General features: G+C 41.8%; 1 protein-coding gene across 1 annotated transcript; it reads right to left on the bottom strand.

Annotated features, from left to right (window-relative positions):
• Window positions 1–1,114: 1,114 nt before the first annotated feature.
• On the bottom strand, window positions 1,115–11,300 carry ARPC5 (actin related protein 2/3 complex subunit 5). Its single transcript, XM_060396692.1, has 4 exons — window positions 11,070–11,300; window positions 8,702–8,773; window positions 5,947–6,123; window positions 1,115–2,506 (listed from the first exon to the last, which is right to left on the bottom strand). The coding sequence occupies exons 1-4, from the start codon at window positions 11,211–11,213 to the stop codon at window positions 2,444–2,446; spliced, it is 456 nt and encodes a 151-aa protein (XP_060252675.1). The 5' UTR covers window positions 11,214–11,300; the 3' UTR covers window positions 1,115–2,443.
• Between the last annotated feature and the right edge of the window lie 2,575 nt (window positions 11,301–13,875).

Raw genomic sequence — 13,875 nt, forward strand, 5'->3', positions numbered from 1 at the left:
TGTGCCATTTCCCCCCCTTAAAAGTGGCAAAGACAAAACACACAAAAATAGTTAAAAACAAATAAAACCACTGGGATTGAAGTAGAAGGGCATAGGTGCTCAGAGGGCCCCTTAGCATTTATCTTTTTCCCACAATTCATGCTTCCTTTCACTCTTTTCAGGATGGTGCTCTGTCACGGTCAGCATCACTTGGGCTGATGTTTAGCTGAGACGCATCAGTCGAGCCACTTGTGAAAACAGCTGGCATGCATTCTGACTCCATACTGATGCTGTTCTATTTGTTATATAGTTTCTCCTGAGAAAAGCTGTTGGCAAATTTTGAGTACAATCATTCTTATGACTATAAAATATAGAATTCTGGAATTTCCTCCAACGCTATAGTCATGGAAGAGGTATTAAGAAGGATTTTATGAAAAAGTATTGCCATTTGGGCTTCCCTCGTAGCTCAGTCGGTAAAGAATCTGCCTGCAAGGCAGAAGAACTAGGTTCGATTCCTAGATTGGGAAGATCCCCTAGAGAAGGAAATGGCAACCTGCTCCAGTATTCTTGCCTGGAGAATCCCATGGTCAGAGGAGCCTGGCAGGTTCCAAGTCCACGGGATCACAAGTCAGACACGACTTAGTAACTAAACCACCACTGTTGCAATATCACTTGTTTTCATTTAAAGTTTGTATGTGGTTGTTATACCTACTCGACCACCTGTATTATCTGTAGTTTAGTGTCTCTTACTCATAGCCCTCTGAACTGCTTGTAAATTTCTAAAGCTTTGACATAGGAATCTTGTCAGGTGTAGTGGTAAAAGAGAAAATGCGTTGAGTAGATAAGGACAGTAGATGAGAGGTGTAACAAAGAGCTTGGGAGCTGGGAGTGGTGTTCATCAGGCTTCTAAAGAGCTATGGAATCACTCCAGAGTGAGTGATTTTAATAATCACTTCATTATTAACATTTAATGACTCTTTCCTCTTCTCTACTATCTTCTATTTGAATAAAGTAGTCATATAAACCTTCTATGCAAAATTAGTTCTTGTCAAAGAGTATAATAACCTGGTGGTGAAAAAGGAAATCTTTCCTCTTCATTAACTATGCCTTCATAAGTATTAAAGTAAGACAAAAATAAATTATTCAACACTGACAATTTATTTTCTGAAGATTATCATTTTTACAAAACAGAACAAAAAGCAGGTATCAAAAACAGCCAAGAGTTTACAGAATTTCTGCACCAGTTTTCACACAGGTCAGTGATTATGAAACTGGTGTCAGATGTAAATACTAGATACACTCTGATTTCCCGCTTGGTCATAAGCATTCAGGTGGTTTGCTTTAGAGCTACTGAATAATTATAATTTTTCATAAGCACCGGTCATCTTGTGAGAATACATTTGGTTTGTCCAACAAAGTAAACACTTTTCGATGTGTGGTATTTTCTTTTTTTAAAAAAACACTGACCTAAAATACAGAATGTGTATGTATTTGGATCCGAACCAAATCCTTTGAGGTCCAAATTACCCTGAAGAACACTGAAGAAGACATTGATAGGACATATTAAATACTAGTTATATACCTCATGATGTCGAAGGCAGCTACTATAAGTCTAAAGAAAATATCTCTTCATTCAGAGGCTGCCCAGAGTTTGAACTACATCATAGTTTCCACATCTTTTCTGATTTGGAGTAGTTTCCCCAAATAGGGTCATATTATCGGAAAACAAAGTGTATGCTCGTGCCAAACAGGCTCTGGCATTTTCTAGATGCATTTGTGTAGAACAAGATTCGCTGCTCTGTACCCTGGGTGGCCACACAGAAGCTCAGAGGCCACGATTCCGGGATGCGGAGAGGAGACAGCAGACCTGAATGCACATCGTCTGGAGGGAAGCAGAGACAGAGCTGGACTTGGCCATGGCGGTCAGCCACCGCCTGTTCCAGAGACACAGTTCGTTTAAATAAGGGAAGTTTGGTCCAGTTTTGCAATGTTAATAGCTGACAGTCTCTCAAACTTTTTTAAATATATAGAGATCATTTCCTGGCTAGCAATGAGTTAAGAAACTGGCCTCCAATTCTGATCAAATTTCTCACTATTAGTCAAAGCCAAAAAACCCCTCCCCAAAAAACAAACAACAAACAAAGGAAAACCCAGCCAATAGGGGAACAATTGCACAATTAAAGTTGAGTGTAAATTATGCTATGTACAGACTGGTATCCACGTCACTGAAATCATTCTGAGATCATGACACACTCTTGTTGAAATATTTCTTTTATCGTATCCCAATTTTCATTTAGGGAAAACTGATATGTATGTAATTTTCTTCTGTATAGATATGAAAAGGAAGCAAGAAGGCAAAGCTGAGAGGAACAGATGCTACCCGCGGGGCAGCGGTGGCATTTGGTTGTTTTGGTCTTGGTGCCAGCAACTCCCACCCCATGGGAGAAATCCAGTTCCCGCCGGACTACACGGTTTTCCTTGCAGTCAAGACTCGAACGATGGACCCCACTCCTCCAGCAGCAAGCGCCTAAACACAAACCAAAATGTCAGTATGGACAGAATCGTAAAGGCTCAGTTCTCACACCAAGTAAAACATTTTTCTTCAAGGAAGGGCGTGCGCAGCAACTGATTTTGGATTCGCTAATTTTTTTAACAAGTATTTCTCGAGCACCTATTATGGGCCAGGCACTGTTCATGGCACTGGGGACGCAGAAACAGCAACAACCAAAAATCCTTTTGAGTGCCTGCTCGCAGGCACTCACCTTCTACTGAGATGCTAGTTGACATTCTAGTGTGTTGTTCTCAAATAACAGTATGTTCTTAGAGATCTGCAGCATGATGTTCTTGCCAAAAACAGGTTAGGGCTGGGGTTAGGGTATACATTTAAATATAGAAAGTGAAAGTGAAAGTGAAGTCACTCAGTCTTGTCCGACTCTTTGCGACCCTGTGGACTGTAGCCCACCAGGCTCCTCCGTCCATGGGATTCTCCAGGCAAGAGTACTGGGGTGGGTTGCCATTTCTTTTTCCAGGGGATCTTCCCGACCCAGGGATCAAACCCAGGTCTCCTGCATTGCAGGCAAATGCTTTAACCTCTGAGCCACCAGGGAAGCCCATAAATTTAAATCTCACCATGAATTTAAATTAAGGATATTTCATGCTGCTCTTATTCTCAGCAGTGCCAGGAAGAAATTCAAACTGGGTTCGACAGTACTAAGCTCCAGTTTAAAGCACTCGGAGTTTGTCAGATTTTTCTTTTCTCAAGCTAAGAAAATACTACTTAATAGCTAAGAACTTAGGAACTTTGACATTACATGGAAAAACTGGAAGTTGTGATTAAGTATTAGGAATCTGAAGCTCTGGTTTGCTTGTGCTCAAAAACACTCACTGAAACACCTGTGTGTATTGGGTACTGTGCTAGAGGCTGGGGGTACAGAAGTGAATAAATACATCGAGACAGGGAAGAGACAGACATATCCATAGGCTATTTAGAGCTATGCTGTGGGTGCTAGGAAAGCACAGAGGAGGGGCGTATACACACCCTGAGGGTGCAGAGGAAAGTGGAATGGTGAGCTTACAGCTTCCTCGAGAAAATGACACATTAAGTGGATAAGTAGGTGACAGACTGACATAAAAGGATAAGGAGGCTCGGGGCAGAGTGAAAATCATAAGCAAAGCTATAGAGGTGTGGAATATTATGGTATGTCCAGCTACCACAACACATTACTATGCTTACTGCTACAGCATGTGGGGAAGAACAACATGGAAGATGAGGCTGGACCTGGGAATTTGGACTCAGTTCTGCAGGGGACTTACAAGGGTAGATCTGGACACTAGAGAGATCATTCTGGCAACTGGGTGGAGAACAGATTTGAGGGAGGAAAAACTGATAGCCAAGAGACCATTTTAGGAAACCCTGGCAACAAACTGTGAGAGAGGCTGAGAACAGCTGCATTAGAGATGGTTGAGTGGACGATCTAAGAAGTATTTAGGGGATAAGGCTGGGAAAAACTGGTGACTGTTAGGAAGAAAAGAAGGCTTGACACATGCCTCAGTTCCCCATGTGAAAGAGGGAAGTAATTAGCATTCCTCCATAGTATTTTATGAGGATTAGTTAATTGAGTTAACATTGATAAAGTGCTTGGAATACAAGAAGTACTCAGTCAATGTTTGGTATGATCCTGAAACTATACTGAAACTAAGATGATAGGTTTCAAAGCTGGCTCTTTCATCTGTGAACTGAGGACAATAAAGATGTTTCTATATCTCATAGGGTTGCTGTAAGGATCACATGAAACAGAAACTAAAAGTGTAGTGGCTGTACAAAGCAATTAGACCTCAATTAAAAAAAGGATACAGTGGCTCATGAATAGGAAGTACTCCATGAACACGATGACTATACGAATTACTCTCCAAATTGATACACTGTAGAGTAAAAGGGAACTATCCATAATTACGTTGGAACAGGCATAAACTTGGGCTGTCTTGGGAAAAGTGAGAGTTATAATAATCCTATCCACAAAAGTTAGCTCTTTTTATTTGACAATGTATGAAGAATGAAGTGACTTGATCCAGGTTAAACAGTAAGTTCTGCTACCTGTTCATACATTGTAAGGGTGTTTTCACTCAGATATCCAGACAATAGATTCTGAAAAACTGAGTTTTTGGTAACTGTAACATGTTTTATTCAAATATTATCAATATAATGTAAGAGCTGGGTATTAAAAATTACCTTACCAATTTTTCACCTAAAGCTAAAAATCCTCCATAGCCTTTTTTTTGGGAGAGGAGGGGCTGGGGGGATGGATAGTGTACCAGCATCTGCTAATACTGCAAAGCAAAATGCATGAAAACAGAAAAAAGAAATTAAGAATTCTTGATCCTACTCCTGATTTCATTTTTTAGAACTGTGATAAAATATGTAACATAAAATTTGCCACATTAGCCATCTTTAAATATAAAATTCAGTGGCATTAATTACGTTCAAATATTGTATAGCCATCACCACTATCTATTTACAATACTTTCCCATCTCTCCAAACAGAAACTCTGTACCCATTAAGCAATAACTCTCCAGTCTCCCTTCTCCACAGGCACTGGTAATTTCTAATCCATTTTCTGTCTCTATGAACCTGCCTATTCTAGATATTTCATGCAAGCGGAAGTGAAGTGAAGTGAAGTCGCTCAGTCATGTCCGACTCTTTGCGACCCCATGGACTGTAGCCTACCAGGCTCCTCTGTCCATGGAATTTTCCAGGCAAGAATACTGGAGTGGGTTGCCATTTCCTTCTCCAAGGGATCTTCCCAACCCAGGGATCGAACCCAGGCTTCCTGCATTGTAGGCAGACGCTTTTACCATCTGAGCCATCACAGTATTTTGTGGAATACAGTATTTTGTGTCTTTTTGTATCTGGTTTATTTCACTTTGCATAATGTTTTCAAGGTTCATTCATGCTGTACCATGTAGATAAACATTTTCTGGTCAAGTAATATTCCCTTGTATGTCTGTGTCAGATTCTGTTCATCTGTTTGGGCATCCCTGATGGCTCAATGGTAAAGAATCCACTTGCAATGCAGGAGATGTGGGCTAATACCCTGGAGGAGAAAATGGCAACCCACTCCAGTATTCTTGCCTGAAAGATCTGATGGAGACGAGCCTGGTGGGCTATGGTTCATGGGGCTGCGCAGTTGGACATGAATGAGCAGAGCGACTGCACACGCATGCATGCACGTTCATCTGTTCATGGATGCGTGGGTTTTCCAGCTTTTGGCAATTGTTAAAGAATTCAAATCAGCATCTCAAGACCAAGGCTAGCAAGCATAAATCTAAACTTTCATTTTCATGCATTTATTTGTAGTAACCACCAATGTATAACCAAAGAGTCAAAACAGGTATTTAGGCTAGAGGTTGTCAATGTTTTTTCCATTACAAAGGAACCAGTCATACAGATTGTATAATTCATGACTTACCTTTTCATGCCACTGCAATAACACAGCACTGCTATTGTCAGAGGGGCTCTCAAAGCCTTTATAAATATACTTCATTAGGAGATCCACACCATTCTTGTCCAGGGATTGAACTGCTTTTTCAATATCGTTAGCTTTAAAAGAGATGAGCACCTTCAAGACAATGCTGCCTGCGCGATCCTGAAGGTAAATAAACAACAGATCGTTCAGTCTCATTTTTGTGTTGGGTAGTTCCAGTTTTTAGAAAGGCTGCACTGCGAGTGTGACATTCGGGTAGAGACCTGAAGAAAGGAAGAGGACACCTTGGGTGTATCTGAGGCAAACATTTCAGAGAGAGAAGAGTAACTGCTGCTAGCGTGTGTTCAGTGTGCTCAAGGGACAGCAAGAAGATGAAGGGGGCTGGAGTGGAGTGCAGGGCAGGAAGTCAGAGAGGCAGTAGGAAGACAGAACGCGTAAACCCTGCAGGCCCTTATGAGAACTCTGGCCTCCAGTCACAGAAATGAGAAGCTGTTGGACTTCCCTGGTGGCTCAGAGGTTAAAGTGTCTTCCTGGAATGCGGGAGACCTGGGTTCGATCCCTGGGTCAGGAAGATCCCCTGGAGAAGGAAATGGCAACCCACTCCAGTACTCTTGCCTGGAGAATCCCATGGAGGGAGGAGCCTGGTAGGCTATGGTACTGAGCGACTTCACTTTTGCTTTCTTTCTTTCTAAAAAGAGTGATGTCATCTGACTTACATATCCCATGGAGGGAGGAGCCTGGTAGGCTATGGTACTGAGCGACTTCACTTTCGCTTTCTTTCTTTCTAAAAAGAGTGATGTCATCTGACTTACATTTTAACAGGACCAGCTGGCTGTCATATTGAAAATAAGCCCGGGGCAGCAGGAGGGTCGGGGGAGCAGGAGACAGAAGCCTGGAAGCCAGCTTGGAAGTTCCTGCACCAAGACAGGCTGGCTTTGGCTGGCATGGCAGCAGCAGAGGCAGCCAGAAGCAGACAGAGTCTCGACATATTTGAAGGTAGAGCTGAAAGGGTTTACTTACAGATAGATGTAACAAATTATCAATGTATTAAATCAATACATTTCACTTCTTGATTTAAAAAAAATAGACCAAAAGAAGGAAACTGAATTATAGTTCTACCCTGATGCATCCTTCAGAAATGTTATTAATAAATAAAAATTTAAGTTTCTAAAACTTATTTTTCATTTCACATCTATAGTCAAGTGACTATAGGTATTAGAGTGGTCTTCATTTATAATGATCTTTTTCTTTGATGAATGACTGCTCCAACAGCAGTTGCTTTTCACCTAGCAAGCCAAGTACACAGAACACTTAATTTCCCCTTTCAACAATGTTTCTCTTTCTATTCAACACAAAGTGATACCTTCTGCATTCCTGCCGGTCATGATCTTACAGTATGCTTCTACCACCTTTTGCTGTCTTCAGTTTAAAGACTATGCAATTATCCGTTTAGAAAAATATCCTTGTATGGAGAGCTATAACCTCCCACCCACACGCTCTGATTAAAAAAAAACACCCACAAAAAAGCAGAAGGTGGTAAAACGAAATTTCAATGACGTTACTCACTTTTAAAAACCAAAGAAGCATTTCCTCTTATAAAAGATTATGTTGCCTAGATAATAATGCATTTACCTAAGTTATTATTTACTAGTATTTAACTAAGGAGATACTTGGGGCTCCTAGGATGTGTGAATGGCTATGGACAGTGGGGGGATCAATGCTCTGGGTGTGGGATTATGGACGATTACATTTTTATTCCCCCATATTGCTGAGTTTTCTACAATACTTAACAGAACTAAACATTAAAATTTAATCTGAAAAAAAAAAGAAAAAAAATTTAATCTGGGCTTTAAACAATTAAGTAAATAGGTTCTTAAGAATTACTGAAAGATGGTTAAGAGGCAATGTAATTTTACAACTTTTCTGAAGGGTAGTATGGCAATACCATATGTAGCCTTAAAAAAATGTGCAGTCTAAAATCCAGCCATTCACTTCCAGAAATTTATTCAAAGGAAACAATTCAGACTTTACCAAGAATTGTTCATTTCAATACTATTTATGACAGGAAAAAAGTCAATAAATATATGATGAAAGTTTATATATAACTAAACTGCAGGATTATCAAAATACAGATGTTAAAAAAGATATTATAGAAATAAACTTATTACCAAGTAAAGCTGTTCATGTATGCTGCTATACAGATGAAAAGCAGTTTATCTATTTTAATGAAAAGAAAAACTCATAGAAAAACTCTATAAGCATACAGCAACAACAAAAAGTAATGATTATCTACAGGTATGGAATTATAATTATTTTCATTCCCCCACATTTCTGAGTTTTCAATAATATTTAACAGAATTAAATATTAGAATTTAATTCTATGAGAATGGTAGAATTTTAAAAAATCTTTCAAAAGCAAGTAGCATGTGTTTATTTTGTGAAAGTTTCACTTGTTCTTCAAGCCTTTGCTCAAATTCGACCTGAGTGGCCTCCTCTGAAAACACACAGATGTCTCGGTCATTAGAACTTAAGTCTACCTACCACGCAGCGTTATCACAACTCAATTTTGGAGCACTAATTTTTTATATAGGTTTTCCACCTATCAAACTACATTGTAAGCTCTTCTATGTCAAAGACGGCAAACAGTTAAGACATTTGCTGACACTTTGTGAGACACTTTGGAGGGTTCTGGTAAGAAGGCTGAGACGCCAGCACAGATCGTGTGTTGTCTGTGACTCACCTTCACTGCCTGACTCTTGGTGTTGATGGGGGGGTTTTTCAGAGCTGCCTGTAGGGCAGCTGTCATGTTTCCTGTGATGGAGGTTAAGGGGATAGCAGCAAAGGGCAGCCCTCAGGAAAGCACTGGAACTCCCAGGAACCACTGGTTCTTGAGATTTGGTGTTATGCATAGAAAGAAAAATTACTATGGTTGCTACGTTCAATACTGGAAAATTCAACATGTTCGTTTCAAGGATGTCAATCAAAGATAAAATACTGAAAATGAAAGAGAGCATTAAATTTTTAAAAAATAAGGCAAAAACTGTTTTACCCTTGGCTCTAATTATTAACTGAGCACCTTAATAACCTTTCATTTTCCAGTAAAACACATGTGCAAACATTATCCAGAGTGACATTTAAAAAATTCTAAAATATATATCAGAATTATTTAGGTCCCCAAATGAAACAGACTGTCTGCCTATCCTTTGATTAGAATTATATTCTATATTAATTGAAATGCTGGTAGAAAAGTGCTGGCAGATTACTCTAGCAATCTGAATGATATACATTAGCAATCTCTCAATATTGATGTTAAGAGGCATTACAGAAGATAAAATAATGACCTGTAGGTGGCAGCTTAATTTTTCTGTTTTTTAATATTTTCTCTCATATTTCATAAAGGTCATTCAAACTGCTTTAGGCCACACCTATTAAATTTAGTCTTCCTTTGAAAGCACCAGTGAGTTAGCAAGAATGAGGAACAGAAGGCCAATCACACTGTCAGAATGTACAGTCATTGCCCTAAAAGGAAAACCTCACAGAGTTCACTTGTTCCTCCATCTGTAGTGCCTGATCAGGGCTTGTCTCTTCTTGTTGAGACAAGAAGGGACAGTATCTTTATATTTCAAGATGAATTGATTTATTTTATTTATTTATTTTTTTAAGATGAATTGATTTAAAAGCAGATCCACTATAGGGATACAGCAGTACCATTGAAGAGTCATCACGTCACCTAAAAAAAGTTAGTCTCACAAAACATCATTTATGCATCACGAAGAATGTTTCTACACAGAATAATCTTCACCACTTATGTTCTAAAGAAAAAGGTCTGACTAAAAAAACTATGGTTGGTGGCAGGCTGTTATTTTCAAGGCTTAATGGACTTCTAGAGAAGCGTCCCGTTTGCAGACTGGCTCACTTATGAGACTGCTCCCCTCCACCCCAAACACTTAAGTATGTTAAATAATGCAAAACAGCAACAGCTGATTGTGAAAGTAACGGAAATCAAAGAAACATCTGTATGTTGATAAATGTTTAATGCTGTATTTTAGGTGCCTGTAAGACCAGCTGTGGCTGCTACCAAATATTTTCACTCATGTATTTCCCCATTTAATTTAATAGGCCACTGATGAGGAAAGTCTAAAGAGCCTTCCTAATCTTATGAATACACCCAAGAATAATTAGAAATGAGTGAATTCAGTAATTGACAATCTCTAAAACGACAGCCTGGGTTATTGCAACATTTACATTTTTTCCGAAAAAAGAGCTCATGCAAATACTCCCTCAAAGTTATGAATATTCAAATATGCAAAACCCAAACCAGGAACTGACAGCCACATTTTAACTTAACGGAAACGATTCCATCATTACAAAATGATTCGGTTTTGTACAAATGATTCACTTTTTCCTATGTTATTCTTTGGCGTTTATTTAAAATATTTCCAGGGATTCTCTACATGCATTTTCCGTCTAGCAGGTAAAACGCTTCCAGCTTCTTTCTGAGCAGTTTTGTACTCATTCCCTTTCCCCTGGTTAACCAACTCTGTGCAACCTGTATTTTGTCAAATCCCTTCCTCTTAAAAAAAAAAAAAAAAAGGCGTCCACAAGCTTAAAAAGACAGACAGAAGGGCCTCAATTCTGCAAGCCGCCCCATGTCTCCCGGCGTGAAATAACGCTGCCACAACAAAACCACCACCACAATAAAAAGAAAATCACTGAAGAAAAATGCCCGCTCCTCCCGATCGGACGTGGGTTCTAATGAAAACCCGATAAATACGATCTGAGAGGACCACTTAAGCTCCCTGCAGCTCCCCGACTGACCAGCACCAGAGCCGCGAGGGCGCGGCCGTCCCCGCCGGTCCCCGGGAGGCGAGAACTCCCGGCGCAACCTGAGGAATCGGGGGCGTGGACAGCGCGCTGGCAAGGTAAGTTTCCGAGGGCGGGACCCGGGGGTCTCGGGAGAAATAGAAGAGCCCTCCTGCCCACTCACGACAGGGAGCCCACGGAAGCGGGGGTCCCTGCCCTCACGCCCTGCCCGCAGCTGGGTCCCGGAAGAGGGGCCGGGTCGGGTGGGGTCGGGTGGGGCGCGAAGGCCAGCGAACTGAAGGATATTGCCGCAGGCAGGAGTCCACCTCGCCCTCGTCGGGCCCGGCCTGCCCGTCGCCCCCGTCTTCCTCATCCACGAACTTGTTCTCGTCGTACTCATCCACGTCCACCTTCCGGAACCGGGCCGACGACACCGTGTTCTTCGACATCCCCGCTCCGGACCGGCGGCCGAGGCCTCCTCTAGACGCTGCCTCGACCTTAGCAAGCCCAGCCCCAGCTGGAAGCCGCAGACTGGCGCCTCCACTTCCCTCTTCCGCTCAGAGGCGTAGCCGGCAGCCGCGTCTCGGGTGGTTCTGGGCCTGCGCGCTGGCCGCGCTCCTTCCTTCTCAGGCTCGCGCCTTCCTCGACCCTCCTACGCCGCCCCCACGCGCCCCACAGCCGGGCGCGCCGGGGCGGAAGCGCGCTGGATGCAGCGCGCATGTGCGGACTCTCTGCGGGAAAGGGGAGGAGCGGGGCGACAGAGGCGGGGGCGGGAGGGGGCGGGGCAGGAGGGAGGGCCCAAAGCGGTGCCGCCTGTAGAGGTAAGAGGCGATTGGGCCTCCGGGTCCGTCACGTGATCCCTAGGGGGTTTCCATAGAAACGCTTCTCTGCGGTCCAGTCTCGGGGGGGGGGGGGGGGTGGTCTTAGGTTGGCGGCGATGGGCGCTGGGGGCAGGTGGCCTTGGCTTTGCTGCCGCCGCCGCCGTCAACAGCCTGTCATCGGGGTCCCGCTTAAGGTCCGGCTGGCACGGACTTACCCGTGAGCTGGGATGGATTGGTTGCCGGACCAAGTCTCCTGCAGTTGGCAGGAGTATGGGGCGGAGTGATGCACGCCCAGTCGCTCAGCATCGTTCGAGTTGTCAGAGACCTCGCTTCGGACCGTCTACTCCCCGTGGCTTCGTTCCCGAGCCGGGAAGCCCCTTTCTCGGCTGTGGAACTACGCTGCGCGGCCAGCTTGAGGTCCCCAAGGACGGAGTCGAAAGGTCACATCTTATCTGTCAGTGCTGTGTAATGGCAAGCGACTGCACCTGCAGAACTCGAACCTAGGTATCATAAACTGGGGAGAAGCGGGAGGTGTCTGGGCAGGGGCTTAGGGTCCGGTGGCAGGACTGGGATGAACCTGTGGAATTTGGGGTAGGGTCAGCCATTGACATCTTAAAATAAGTGGTTATTTGGAGTAAGAATGCTAGAAAAGGGTAGGGGCGAGTTACACTCTGGCTCTGAGGCGAAACAAAATGTGTGAGGATTAGTTGAAACCAGATCTTTAAGATTTATTTTTATCGCTTAAGATTTATATGATCCTCCTAGGCCAGCGTCTTATTGTATTTGACACCCCCGTTTCTGCGAGCAAAGCTCTCCCTGAGCAGGTAAGAGCACTAAAGCACTAAATTTGAGGAAATGGTAGTTGGGTGCTATGTCTAACACTGAAGCACAAATATTTGCAAAGTGAAATTAATTTGGATATTTATCAGGTTTAGTTTAATTCCACCTTTACCGGAGGGCTGGCTGCTGCCCTGTTAAATGCCTCAATCCTTGGTTTTCTGTACTGTAATTGAAAATAGCACTTGGCTTATAATCAGAAAACCTTGGCTTGAGTCTTGATTCTTCCTTCCACTCATAACCTATTGATTGAGGCAGGCCACTTAAAATTCTGAATGTCAAGTTCCTCATTGCTAAAATGGGGCTAATAATGTGTACTTAACAATAGTGTTCTGAGGGTTAAACACAAGAAATTGTTTGAAACTCTAAAAGTCTGCCTCAATGCAAATTGCATGTTATCTGTACCATTGATTTTGGCACTAGTCTTATAAATTGTTTAATGATATATTGTGTGATATATTGCCCCTGGAAGAGAGAGAAAAATTCTGGAGGGCAGAGACTGTCTTATTTCTTTTCTTTTCTTTTTGAACTGAAGTACAGTTGATTTACAGTGTTGTGTTAGTTTCTGGTGTACAGCAAAGTGATTCAGTTGCGCATACATATTGCATCTTCCTTTACGTCTCACATAAAACTGAGCATGCAGAGGGTACTCAGTACATTCAGACACTCAATTATTCATTGATGAATGAATAAATGTGAAAGGCAGTACAGTTTGAGCGTCACACAGAATAATGAATTAGAAGAGGAAGACATCTCAAAGTCAAACCTTTGTTGGACATATATACATATGTGTATATATAGCTGTATCTATATCAATTTGTATCTATATACATATGTATGTAGAGATAGATAGGTAGACAGTTAGATGGTAGGTAGATACTTCCAGAATGAAATGCACCCCTTTTTCTTGGGAGGAAGAAGCAACATGGCATTTTCTTTTCCCAGTTAAAGTACCCTCAATAAGATTATCATTAAGTGATAGAAGTGACATTTATTTAAATCACCACTCAAGTTATGAGCCAATACACTGCTGAAAACTCCCTCAAAGGCTGTCTTAAGACAGCCAAGGAAAATTTTCTACCTGTTGGCAATATATATTTTAAAAAGTCTTATACCAAAGTATCAGATCATTACTATGGTGAATGGCATTACATAACCTAGAATAAAGATTTTTTAAATGTTTTTTTCTGAGTTTCAATCTTTGGTGACTTTAGTAAGAACTGAATAATATGTTTGTTTAAATGCTAAAGATGGTTGTACTTTTTGTTTTTGTAAGTCACGATTTTCTCTGAAGAGAAAATTGAACATTAGAAGCACATTTGAGAGCAAATGGAAACAAGAATTCAAGAACTAATACATCCCTTCTCTTCCATTTCTATTCTAAATAAGTAGGGCTTATTTAAGAAATTTCTTTATTCTTTTTTTTTTTTTAGAACTGGGAAAGAATACCAGA

This window comes from Ovis aries, chromosome 12 (genome assembly GCF_016772045.2).
Source record: "Ovis aries strain OAR_USU_Benz2616 breed Rambouillet chromosome 12, ARS-UI_Ramb_v3.0, whole genome shotgun sequence".
Taxonomy (NCBI): Eukaryota; Metazoa; Chordata; class Mammalia; order Artiodactyla; family Bovidae; genus Ovis; species Ovis aries.